The sequence below is a fragment of the Zalophus californianus genome, chromosome 10 (assembly GCF_009762305.2).
Source record: "Zalophus californianus isolate mZalCal1 chromosome 10, mZalCal1.pri.v2, whole genome shotgun sequence".
NCBI classification, from domain to species: domain Eukaryota; kingdom Metazoa; phylum Chordata; class Mammalia; order Carnivora; family Otariidae; genus Zalophus; species Zalophus californianus.
The window spans coordinates 690,833-702,634 of NC_045604.1; the positions used below are offsets into that span (position 1 = coordinate 690,833).

Genomic DNA, 11,802 nt, shown 5'->3' on the forward strand with positions numbered 1-11,802 from the left:
CCCAGTTTCTTGTTTTTATGTTGCCGTGATGACTCTGCATCTACAACTGAGTCCTGCCTTTTACCTTTAGCATCAACTGTAACATAAGCATGTTTCTGCCTCATTTCGCTTCTCTGTAGCACTCACTTAACCTCGGCTGCAGGCGTGGCCAGGCCGGTGTGCCCAGGCTCATGCACCAGCCTCAGCTGCAGGGGGTTTAGCTGGTTTTGCTCTTACAGACAACACTGTGTGGAACGGCCTTGAGCAGAAAGCTTTTCCCACAGCTCTGCAGTTTCCTTAGGGTGTATTCCCAGAAGTGGAATTCCTGGGTCAGAGGGTCTGAGTATTTGGAAACCCCAAGTGTCCTGACTGCCCCTGTTGTGTCCGGAGGGAGGTGGCTCCCCCGAGGCCCCTGCTGCGCTGGGTGCCTGCCATGCCGAGTGGGGACCTGCAGTCACGCCCCGCACACTGTTTATTCCACTTCGATCACAGGCTCGATGCCAGTGGCGGATTTGGAGCCAACTGTCAGTGATTTATTGTCACCAGGACAGGAATAGCCTGTTGATATAAAAAGAAACCCAAGGAAAACCCCCAAACCTTGTTTTTAACCTTGGTTTCCCTCCCCCCTCCAGGCCCTTCCTGGAGCGGCTGATGTGAGGTGGGCCCGAGGGAGGCATGTGGCCCCACTCTGGGGTCGGTGGGCGACAGTGGGGGGCCAGGGACGGGGTCCAGGGGCCCCGACGCGGCTCTGGAGACGACTATCACCGGCTCGTGTCTCTGGTCAGCCGAGCGACTTTTCTCGGTTCCTGAGCCCTGGCTGTGGGCCCATTGCTGAGCGGGCGAGGGGAGCTGTGATCAGAGAGATGTCTATCTCCTTCCTGTTTAGCGTCCCCTTCCTGCCAGATGAGTCACTTGTACCCGCGTGGTGCCCCCGGCGGGGTCTGTGAGGACCCGCCAGAGGTGCTGGGGGGTTGGAAGCGAGAGGAGGGGCAGGGCTGTTGAGGGAGTGGGCAGCCCTGTGCCGCGGCCAGTTACCTGCCCCCGCCCGCCTTCACCTGACCCAGAGTCAGGAGGCCCATTTTCCTTCCACACAGAAAGAATACCCTCTGTTTTTTAAGTAAATGGGTTTGGGACCCATGATGTGTACCTGTGGGCAGCCTCTGGAACAGGACCAATTAAGTCCCTAGTGCCATAAAGGGATGCTCATGGCCACACAGGCCTCAGTTTCCCCATTTGTCAACGGGACCAACAATACGTACCTGCCCCCCCGAGTGTTTCTGAAAGAGTGTTGCATAACCCCTGGTGATGGAATGAATGGTTTTCCACGTTTTGAGCCGAGAGCTGCCCTTCTTCACTTGGGCTTGTCACGGGGGAGCTAAGCACCTGTGTGGTTTGTCTTTGTCCCTGTGAAGGTTCAAGAAGACGTGGAAGCTGCACACGCTGAAGGAGGGCAAGGCGAGTGTGCACCCGCCGTACTCGCTGGGACAGCGGGTCCCCGAGAGGCCCAAGCCCACCCCGGTGCTGGTGCCCCTCATGTCCCTGCCGGTGTCCCCCAGCAGCCTTGGGTCTGACAGCACCTTGAGGCATGGCCGACCGGATGCCAGGGGCCCACAGAGCCCTTACGACATCAGCAACAGAGACTACTTCTTCCCCAGATAGTGGGGGGCGGGGTGCCAGGCCCTCCGAGCCTCGTGAGTGACGAAGCACAAACTAGCTCATCTCAGCTGCCGGGGCCTCATGGAAGGTGCTTCACTTCCCGAAACAGGGTTGCTGCCTCCGTTCTGAAGGAAGAGGTGGTTGAGTCTTGGAACCACCCTTTCCCAAGTGCCTAAAGGGGTCGACCCCCCGGAGGAGGCAGGTCACCATCGTGCTGGCCACTCAGGTGGACGAGCCGCCGGCCACCCACGCACCCAGACTCCTCTGCGCGAGTGGCAGCCTGCGCCAGATGGGACCGATTTCCAGCCAAGACTCCCCGGGCATCTCCTGGCCTGCCGAGCAGCTCCGCCTTCCAGCCTCAGTTCTTGGAGCCAGAATGCCTTTGCAATTCAGCTTTTCCAGGCCTGAGGATGGGAGAAGCACCTGCCTTTCTTCCCCATACCTGAAAATAGCACAGCGAGTCGCCTAGTATCTCAGGGCCTGGTGGTTTGAAATGGAATTGTAATTAGTTCCTCATTAGCATTTTGCTAAATGTGAATGGCGATCCCAGGCACTTGCTGAATCCAGAGCAGGTGCACTGGCTCGACTTCCCTCTTTGGATCCCAGGACTTCAGGAGGAGAGAAGCAGAGGAGAGAGGGGAGGGTCGTGAGGAGACAGGCCTCCGTGTCCTCCCTAGGGGCGGCACTGCCCGGGGACCCGGACTCTGGAAGCCAGCTTCCCTGTCCCCCCTCCCCCCCTTACGAGGAGGACTGGCAGGCTTCTGCCTTGGGGGGGAGGGTCGCAACTGCTGTTCTTCTACTTTGTTTTCAGCTGAGCCTGAGAAACAAGGGAAGATAATGTTTATGTGAAAAGACAAAGAACCCGGCAGGAATGTATTTTAACTTGTTTTTCTTAAAAAACCCCAAAACTGCTGTTTTATCTTCGAGGCTGGGAGAGCCAGTATTCGCTGAGTGTCAGTATATGAATAACTTGGGGAAAAAGCATAATAACCTTGTTTAGCACAAAACTGAGTCAAGTGAAAAAGGAGGAGAAAAGATAATTTTCCTTTTAGAGCAGAGAGTCTGATTTCATTCTACATCTTGTTTTTGTCTTAAAAAGTGAGAACATAGTCTCTCCTTTAACCGGGGGAAAGCAGCTGTTCACCCTGCCAGGCCGCGGCGGCGGAGAGGGTGTCCGGCCCCCACCCCCGAGCCCTCGGTTGTGGGAGGGGTCTCCCTACAAAGTCCCCCACCTTGGGGTCTTCTTAGTTCCTCGATTTGATTCAGCTCAGCTAGGATCAGAGCACCCACTGACTGTAGCCGCGTGGCCGCACCAGCACCCTCGTGGTGAGTCCGGGCTTTGATGATTCAGGGATGCGTGTGGTCACCCAAACAAGGGCCCTCGAGCAGCATGGGGTGTCCCAGAATGAAGCTGTGGTTACAGGCAGCCTCGTAACCACCGCTGAACATTTACCAGACCACAGATTTTTCTAGTAGCTTGCTTTTTTAGACAAATGACCACCAGCACCAGACAGGTGGCGAGAGGAAGAAAATGACCGTGTTTCCTTACTGGTTGCCAGGTTCAGGCCACGCTGCCTGAGTCTGTAAATCTCAGGCCCTGTTGCTGCTCTAGGCAACTAGTCTTCAGTTGACCAAAGTTAGGCGGGTGTTTTTTGTTGTTGTTTTTCTCTAAAGTTTCTTTGAGAACAGCAAAAATGCTGTTAAAGGGAAATATGCAAAACAAGAATGTGCATGAGAAAGGTCTTTACCTCTTGGCGAGGTTGGGTTTTACTGGAGCTGAGATGGTGGAAGATGGACCGGCAGATAGCAGACAGCGTCTGGCTGCTGAGAGCCGTGCTTTGATCTCCAAACTGTTATTGCTTTCATTATTATTGTAATGAAACTGCCTTTTTTTTTTTTTTTTTTTTGTATTGGAGAGGGTTTTTTCCCCTCTATTTCTACATAAGCTAGAGAATGAAGGAAGAGCGTTTTCCTCTGGGTCGCAGGCTGTGCTCCGGGAGCCTCTGTGCACCCGCTGAGCTCTGTGCTCAAATCCCTGGGCGGTGAGCGCGCCCCTTCCCGTGGTCACCGCCCCTGGGTCCTGCAGGGTGCCTGTTGCCTGTCCTCCTCGACAGATGTTACCTACCTGACCTGTAGCACAGCCAGACCCGGGAGGACAGCTCCCCTTGCTGGGTGGGAAAAGCTGAAAATATGCTGGTTCAAGGTCTAAATGTGCTCAGTAATTCTTGTAGCATTAATGAAAACTTTTTTGAAATGTCAAGGGGGTAGCATTGAATGGACCTGCAAAGCCTTCGGTGACCCAGAGAGCTCTTTGCTCTGACGAGGCCTTGCCCAGGGGCGGGCACCTTGATAAGGTGTCAGGAGCCCACCTGGTGGTGAGCAGAGCCGTGTGGGGCAGGCTGGGCCTGGTCATGGTTTCTGGGCTTCCTGCAGAACGTTCAGGATTGTCTTGCCTCCTCAGAGGTACTGAAGTTTGACCCACTTGGGGAAGAGTCTGTCCTTCAGTTTCAGGTGGAGTTGGTGAGAAACAGGTCTTCATCTGGAGAAGCAGGGACGACGGGGGGCCCTTCAGAGGCCACGCCGGCTTTCTCACGTGGCAGGCGGCAGTGGGGCTGTTGTTGGGAGGCAGGCCAGCTGGTTCGGCGTCTGTCCCCCACGTGTCCCCTGCGGCACTCCAGCATCGCGTCCTCCGTGTGGCCTGGTGGCAGAGCCGGGGAGTTTCTATGACAACCTTACTGATTATTAAAGAACGCTGTCGTTTTTATGAACATGTGCTCAGATGAAGGTCTGCTGTAGAAAGAGGACTGGAACAGTGCGTAGCAAGGCTGTGAATTAGCAGAGACACCATGTTTGGATGGGGATCACACACCTGTTAAATACAATACCTCAGCTTTTTTTTTTTTTTGGAGAAAAATAAGTTTTAATTTTTGTTTTTTTTGTTTGTTTTTTTTTTACCTAATTACCTGAAAGCAAATACCAAAGGCTGATGTCTGTATATGGGGCAAAGGGTCAGTATAATGTTTTTCAGTATTTTTCTTTTTATCAGCTATTTTCCATTTAAAGTGAAAATCGTAAATGTTTGAAATAAATAATTTCTAAAAATATGCTGGAGATGTAATTATGCTTTGGGCACCCGGGCCGTTTGGAGGAAAGACTTGCCCAATTAAAGAGGGAAGGATTGGAGAAACATGGGCTCAAAACTAAGCAGGACCGTTTGGGGTGGGCCTCCCCTAAGGCACAATTGAGTTACCTCTAGAAAGAGGTAGGTTCCAGAAACAATAGCAATTTCTCAAAAGACTTTAATTATGAAAATGTTTCCCAAAATGAGTCCTGGGGTTTCTGGAAGGGCGTGGGTGCTTCTGCCACGTTTAGCATCACGGCCAGGGGGATGGGCGTGTGGGGAAGGAAGAGGGCGGGCAGCTATTCATCAGGAGACTGTTTATTGAACAGGGGGTGTGAACCACATCACAGAGGTGACCCTGCCCTCCTGATCGGCAGCCTCAACCTGTCCCCTCTTGGAAAGGGTCTCTGGCAGGAAAACCTCGAGTCGCGGCCATCCCATGGCTTCCAAACAGAGGAGAGCCATCATGTGGCTGCCTTATGGACAAGAGTTGTTGTCAGACGGCTCCAGGCTGGGGAGCCCAGAGATTCTGTACGTCAGACTGGAAGCCGGAGGCCCTGCCTGAGCCACGCGGGAGCCACGGCGCTGGCCTGCCGACCCCCTGTGTCCTCGAGGTCGGTTCCCGTCTTGCAGAAAGTGCCACAGGAATCAGATGTCTCCCTGGTGGCCAGGCTGTGTGGGCCGGGCAGGGGTGCAGGAGTGGGCACCAGGACAGGAAATGGAAGGAGGAACCTCCCACTGCACAGCGTTGCTGTCGGTCTGACATGGTCACGATGCTCTTTCCGCCAGACCCGGGAGAGCCGCGGGCGGTCCTCACAGGGGACGGCCTAGTGCACCCAGTTGCTGGGCCGGCCGCTGAGGAAAGCACTTTCTTCCCTCTTTGTCGAAGCAGAAGGAGACCAGGGCTTTCTCCATGTTGGAGAGAAGTGCCGGCCAGAGGCAGGAAGCTTTCTGCCGAGCTTTTGGCCACAGCTGGGCAGTGCTCGGGGGCAGCTGGGGCTCGGGGTGGCCCCTGGGCACGGTGGGGGCCGGGCCAGCCGGCTGTGGGGCCTGTGCGCACGTGGTGATGGCCGGTGACCTTGAGCCCTGCACTGTCCTTTAGATGCTGACCAATCCCTAGTGTCTTATGGAAGTCCCTGCTTGTCACTCACAACCCAGACGAGACAACACCTTAGCCATGTCTTATTTCATACCAGTAGTTTTAGATGACAATCCAAAACGTGGGTAAAATTAAGTTTTTTCAGTAAAATCATGAGACGTTCCTACTAGTAGCGGATGTATGTAATACTCAATTAAGAATGTTCTTCTAATTTAACTTCAAATTGCTTAATACATCTGCCAGTGTTCACAAGTAGCTTACTGCGAAACGGAAGCTTCATTAGGATTTTCTAAAGAATGGAATTCATCGGGAAGACAGTTGCACATTATTTTGTTTTTTAAGTTGAAGTGCTGTGCAATAGGGATTTTGAAATGTTGAATGTTGTAAGCGTGACACCCTGGAGTCTATGGCCAGCAAGAGAAGAAGGGAGAAGTGGGGGGTGGACGGCAGCCTGCATACACCCGCCCTGCAGGGCGCAAACCCGCCCCGGTGCATAGCGGGGGTCAGCAGGGACTCCTGTTCAGTAGGTGTGATGTGGGCGCAGAAAGCTAAGTAACCCCCCCAGATGGCTCTGAGGAAGGTGCTCCTGAACCCCAGGGGTGACCGTGGCCATTTCTGGGATGAGATGGTGCTGGGGGCGTCCCACATGAGGACGTGGCATCCTTTGGCGGATCGTTTCCACGGACAGGTCTGAGGGTCAGGAGCCGCACAGCCGGTGTTGAGGGTCCCTGTGCCGCAGACCACTAGGCTGGAGATGGGATTCCGAGACAACGTATGGTGTTAATTGGGAAACAAAATCTTGGACAGTAAAGGGGGACACCACCAGCCTTGCTGGTCACCTGGAGCCCACAGCCCCTTTTTGGTAGAAAAGGGAAAGGGTCCATTAAAATTAGCTGATAATAATAGCTACCACTTGTGGACCCTCCACCACGTGCTTCACAAACAGGATGTTCTTTCTCATCTGAACGGCGCTGGGGGTGAGTGCTCTGCTCGCTTACAGGTGAGGAAGCTGAGGTGGGGGCAGGGGTCCGAGACTGAGGTAGGAGGCTGACCTTGGCCGTAAACCTGGTCTGCCTGACTCCAAGAGCAGTGCTGTCCTCGCCATGCGGCTCAGGCCCCTCGGCACTGGTGACCACCGGGATGGTCCTCTCCAGCCCCCGTGCAGGCGGGGGCCTGGCCCACTCACTCCCCATTCCCCATTTGGTTTGTCACACCTGTCATGTGAGTGGGGGCTGAGAAGCCAAGCCTGGGGGAGTCGGGAGCCCACAAAGGCCTGTCCCCGAGGCAGCCAAACCCCAAAAGATGAGGTGTAGAGGGGAGGGGCAGCAGCTAGTTCCTTACTCGTAATGACCCTTGATCAGAAACCGAATCGAACCACTTCCCCCCAATCTGTACCAGCTCTCTGAACTCCGCGGGGATGGTTTGATTTTCTCCTGCTGCTTCCTTGGTATACACTTCGGTGAACTTCCTTGAAATGCTCCACGTGTGCATTATGCCCACTCTCTCTGGAAGGTAATGGTCACTATGCTGTGAATGCTGGTTCTTTTTGGATGGTGAGACTTTCAAGGGAAGTTTCCTGAACTGCAGTGACCCACCCTTCCTTGGGATGCTGGCTGTCCACCGGAGTTTGGGAGCGAACTCTCCCCAGGAGAGGATGGCCAGTGTGTGGTGGGGTTCAGTGGACGGGTCCGGGTGGGGAGTGGCTGCACGGGCACAGGCTTGCCCAGGGCTGCTGGTGAGGGCTGGGGGGCTGCCTTGTACACACACTGGGTTGAGCAATTTTGTGATATTCTAAAAGCAAGGACGTCACGTTAGGAAGTCACTGAAGACTACATAGATAGATGACTTTTTGATGCATATTAAATATTTTTCATGAGCATGTATGTTTTTACAATTAAAGAAAGCTTTTCACTAAATCCTGTGTTTTGGCATAGCTCAGCCACACTGTGCTGTCTATGAAGACTGTTTCTTGAGAAGTATGAGAAGTAGGTGGGGACCAGAGGTTAAACAAAGCCGACCGCGAGATATAGCCAGTGGGAAGCTGCCCAGAGCTTAGGTGCGTCTTTCCAAAGCCTTGACATTCTCCATTTAAAAAAAAATGCAAGGACTTTGGGGAGAATGTTTCACTTGCAAACATACCATTTAAAACAATCCAAAATGAATATAAACACGTCTCTTTTATTTGACAAAGAGACACAGCGAGAGAGGGAACACAAGCAGGGGGAGTGGGAGAGGGAGAAGCAGGCTTCCTGCAAGGCAGGGAGCCCGATGCGGGGCTCGAACCCAGGACCCTGGGATCATGACCTGAGCTGAAGGCAGACGCGCAACGACTGAGCCACCCAGGTGCCCCCTTTTTTTAAGATTTTATTTTTTAAAGTAATTTCCACACCCAACATGGGGCTCAAACTCACAACTTGGAGATGGTGTTGCATGTATGACCGGCTGAGCCAGCCGGGTGCCCCTGAACAAGTCTTAACTATCATCAATGTAAACCATGATTCTCACTCGTCGACAACACACTGGTTGATACCTTGACAATCTAATTAGCTTTCACATGCACACACTAATGCATCTTTCCCTCAATTAATCTAAACTAGTAATCCTGTTTATGAACATAAATCAGAGGGCAATCTGAATCATTAAAATAATATCCCGTAGAAGGCATTTTAAGCCTGAATCAAGAAGATGCAGTGGCTCATACTCCAATGATTCACAACGTGGGGGAGATTCTGATGCTCCTTGTGGATCTTGGAAGTGATAATCCACATGCTTCTGAGTGCGTCTCCTCGACAGCTGATAGCATGTGGATTATCAGGAACTCAGACCACCCTGTTCTGGGGTGGACACTCCCACACTGGGGAAAGGATGGGCCCTCAGACCCGGCACGGGTTTGTCCGGTGGTGGATGCCTTACCTCAACCCGATTCTACTTCCCTGGCCTGAGCGCACGGGGCTCACGTATGGGGAGAGAGCGCACTGGTCTCTGGATGTCTAAGACTGGCATTGTTTTGGGGTTTTTTTCCCCTGTGGTAAAAGACACGTAACAAAATTTCCCATTGAGCCATTTTTTTTTTTAAAAGATTCTATTTATTTGAGAGAGAGAGAGGGAGGGAGAGAGAGCAGGAGCAGGTGGGTAGGGAGCAGCAGACGGAGGGAGAAGCAGGCTCCCGCTGATCATGGAGCCCGATGCGGGACTCAATCTCAGGACCCCGAGATCACAACCTGAGCCGAAAGCTTAACTGACCGAGCCACCCAGGCGCCCCTCCACTGAACATTTCTAAGTCTACAGTTCAGTGGTGTTAAGTATATTTACGTTATTGTGGACACAACCTCTGGAACATTTCAGCTTGTAAAACCAAAACTCGGAGCCATTAAATAACTCCCCATTTCCCCGCTCTCCCCAGGCCCTGGTGCCCACCACCCTGTTTCTGTGAATTTGACTGGGTTTCTCATAGAAGTGGAATCTTACACTATTTTTCTTGGGACTGGGACTGGCTCATTCCACTCAGCAGAACGTCGTCGAGCTTCATCCTCGCCGTCGCAGGTGTCAGGATTTCCCTCCTTTGAGGCGGATGCTCCCTTCTGTGTGGTCGGCCCTCTGGCTTTCTCCGTCTGTCTGTGGGCACTTGGTTTGCTTCCACTTCTTGGCTACTGTGTGTGTGTTTTTTAAACTTTATCTTTCATTTGTTAACTAAAGCCAAGTGGCTAGTTTAACAACCTCGTCCCACTGGTTTGATTGTGTTCTTCACACGTGGGGATTCTACAGGGCTCCGGTTTCACCGGGAAGGAGCAGGAGGCTGTGGTCTGCACTCCGGCACGCACTCCATGACGGACCCAGGACAAGGTATTAGGCTCTTCCAAGCGTCCTGATCCGAAAATGAGGCTGCTGCCTGGCTCACGAGGTTAAGGAGGATTGCAGACAGACGCTGTATGGGAGCATCCGTTTAAGCAGCACAGGTGGTGGTGAGGGTCTAGCCTCATTGCTCACACCTCGACCTTCCACAGGGTCGGGATCTGACAACACACGACAGCCGCCGAACCCTGGGATCTTACAAACACGTGCGCCACCTGGACTCCGAGAACCGTTGCTCTGGTTGCCGGGGGGGGGGGGGGGGGGGGGGGGGGGGCGTCGAACATTCCTAACCCTTCTAGAAGCTTCTAGAACCTCAAATGAATGTATTTGCGTTTTTCTTTTTTTTAAAGATTTTGTTTATTTATTTGACAGAGAGAGACACAGCGAGAGAGGGAACACGAGCCGGGGGGGGGGGGGGTGGGAGAGGGAGAAGCAGGCTTCCCGCGGAGCAGGGAGCCCGAGGCGGGGCTCGATCCCAGGACCCTGGGACCATGACCTGAGCCGAAGGCGGACGCTTAACGCCGGAGCCACCCAGGCGCCCTTTCCGTTTTTCTAAATAGTAGCTTCCATTGGTGGTGCTCAGCTGTGGCTGGGTATCAAAATCACCTGGCAGAAGTTTTAAAAATTATAGATTTCAAGCTTCACGACAGACTAAAGCATCAACTCCCACGGGTGGGACGGGGCGTCTGTATGAATAACAAAGGAAAGAAGGCCGACCTTCAGCGCAGGACGCAGGCGGCTACCGAGGACCAAGGTAACAGCTCTCCGCTCGAGAAGACGCCAAGGACCTGAGGGCGAAGCTTCCCGGGGCCACGTCCGACAGGGAAGAAGCCGTGTGAGACGAGCTCTGGTGGGTCCAGTGGTTTTGTCCCTCCTTGGGTGCGCAGCGGCCGCAGGAGAGCGGAAGCATTTGCAAAGGGAGGGGTGCTCAACACGAATCGGAGTGAGCACACTGGTTTTCTTGGGACGGCGTTTATCTGAAGTTACCTCTCAGAGCCAGCCATCTTCGGGGGGCGCGTGGGGTAGACTGGCTGTGGGCCATGCATCCTGAAGTTCCATACGACCTCTCGGATATAATTTACCAGAGCACTGCAGACGGGCGCTGGCATCCCATACAATCTTCAGATAGCTTCAAAAGTTAGACGTAGCTATTAGTTAACATGTTAAAGCCCCTAACAAAATAACTGAATGGTTAGGAACGTGACAAAACGATCTCAAGGATCTGCTGCCGGCATGCTCACTAAAACACGACAGCACGACCCGCCGCCCAGGGGCCTGCACATCAGGCTCCGCAGGAAAGGCCAGGTTTCAGGATGGCAACTGCCGCGCATCATTGTCCCCACGCTGCCGCCGTGGGCTGTACCAGAAGCGCCTGGGAACCCTCCCCGCCCGCCTGCATTCCCGGGGCGGTTCACTCTGTCCCCACCAGGTGGCAGCGACGCACCGTCTCGTCCTTCCTGCAGGGTCGGCGATCAAGGAGGGTGAAGTGAGGCCCAGTGTCTCCAAGCACAAGTTAATGGGGCACACAAGTCGGAGACCAGAATAAAGAGTGACATTCTAAAGAGACAAAAGGCCAAAATAGTGCGGATTATGGAACAGGAGGGAGCCAACCTCTGTGAGAAAGCAACACAGCAGTTTTCCCAACTACTACAAGGGTGTGAGCGGGGAGACGGAATGCCGACATCTTCGTTTCCCCCCTAGACTGGTGGAAAAATGAGGCATTACCTTCGACTGAAAAATCACATTTTAATGGAACAGAAAGGCCACCCTTGTTCAAAGAGTATCTCAGATGCTCAGTTCTTCTGAATCAAGTATGAACATTTACTCACTAACAATGGCCATTAACAGGGTCAGAGCAGTTAAATAATCCAATTAACACATTAGGACTATTTCCCCACCTGTCCCAAAAACTTCTGCCCGCCTCCCCATCTGACGGCAGAGGCCAATAAATGAATAACGACTGAGCAAAGAATAAAGGTTCTTTTTATAAATGCTTGAGGAAGTAATTCTGGATGACTTAAAAGGACACCCCAAAAGAAAGTAGGCATATCTGTATTTTCCTTTAAAAAAATTTTATTTTAGAGAGAGCATGAGT

General features: G+C 53.0%; 1 protein-coding gene across 1 annotated transcript in view; it reads left to right on the forward strand.

The window, feature by feature from the left end:
• Positions 1-4,703, forward strand: part of IL6R (interleukin 6 receptor) — a 46,049-nt gene extending 41,346 nt beyond the window's left edge. Inside the window, exon 10 of the mRNA XM_027612005.2 lies at positions 1,392-4,703. Coding sequence (XP_027467806.2) covers positions 1,392-1,638 — 247 coding nt within the window. The 3' untranslated portion in view covers positions 1,639-4,703. The remainder of the gene's footprint in view (positions 1-1,391) is intronic.
• The last annotated feature ends 7,099 nt before the right edge of the window (positions 4,704-11,802 follow it).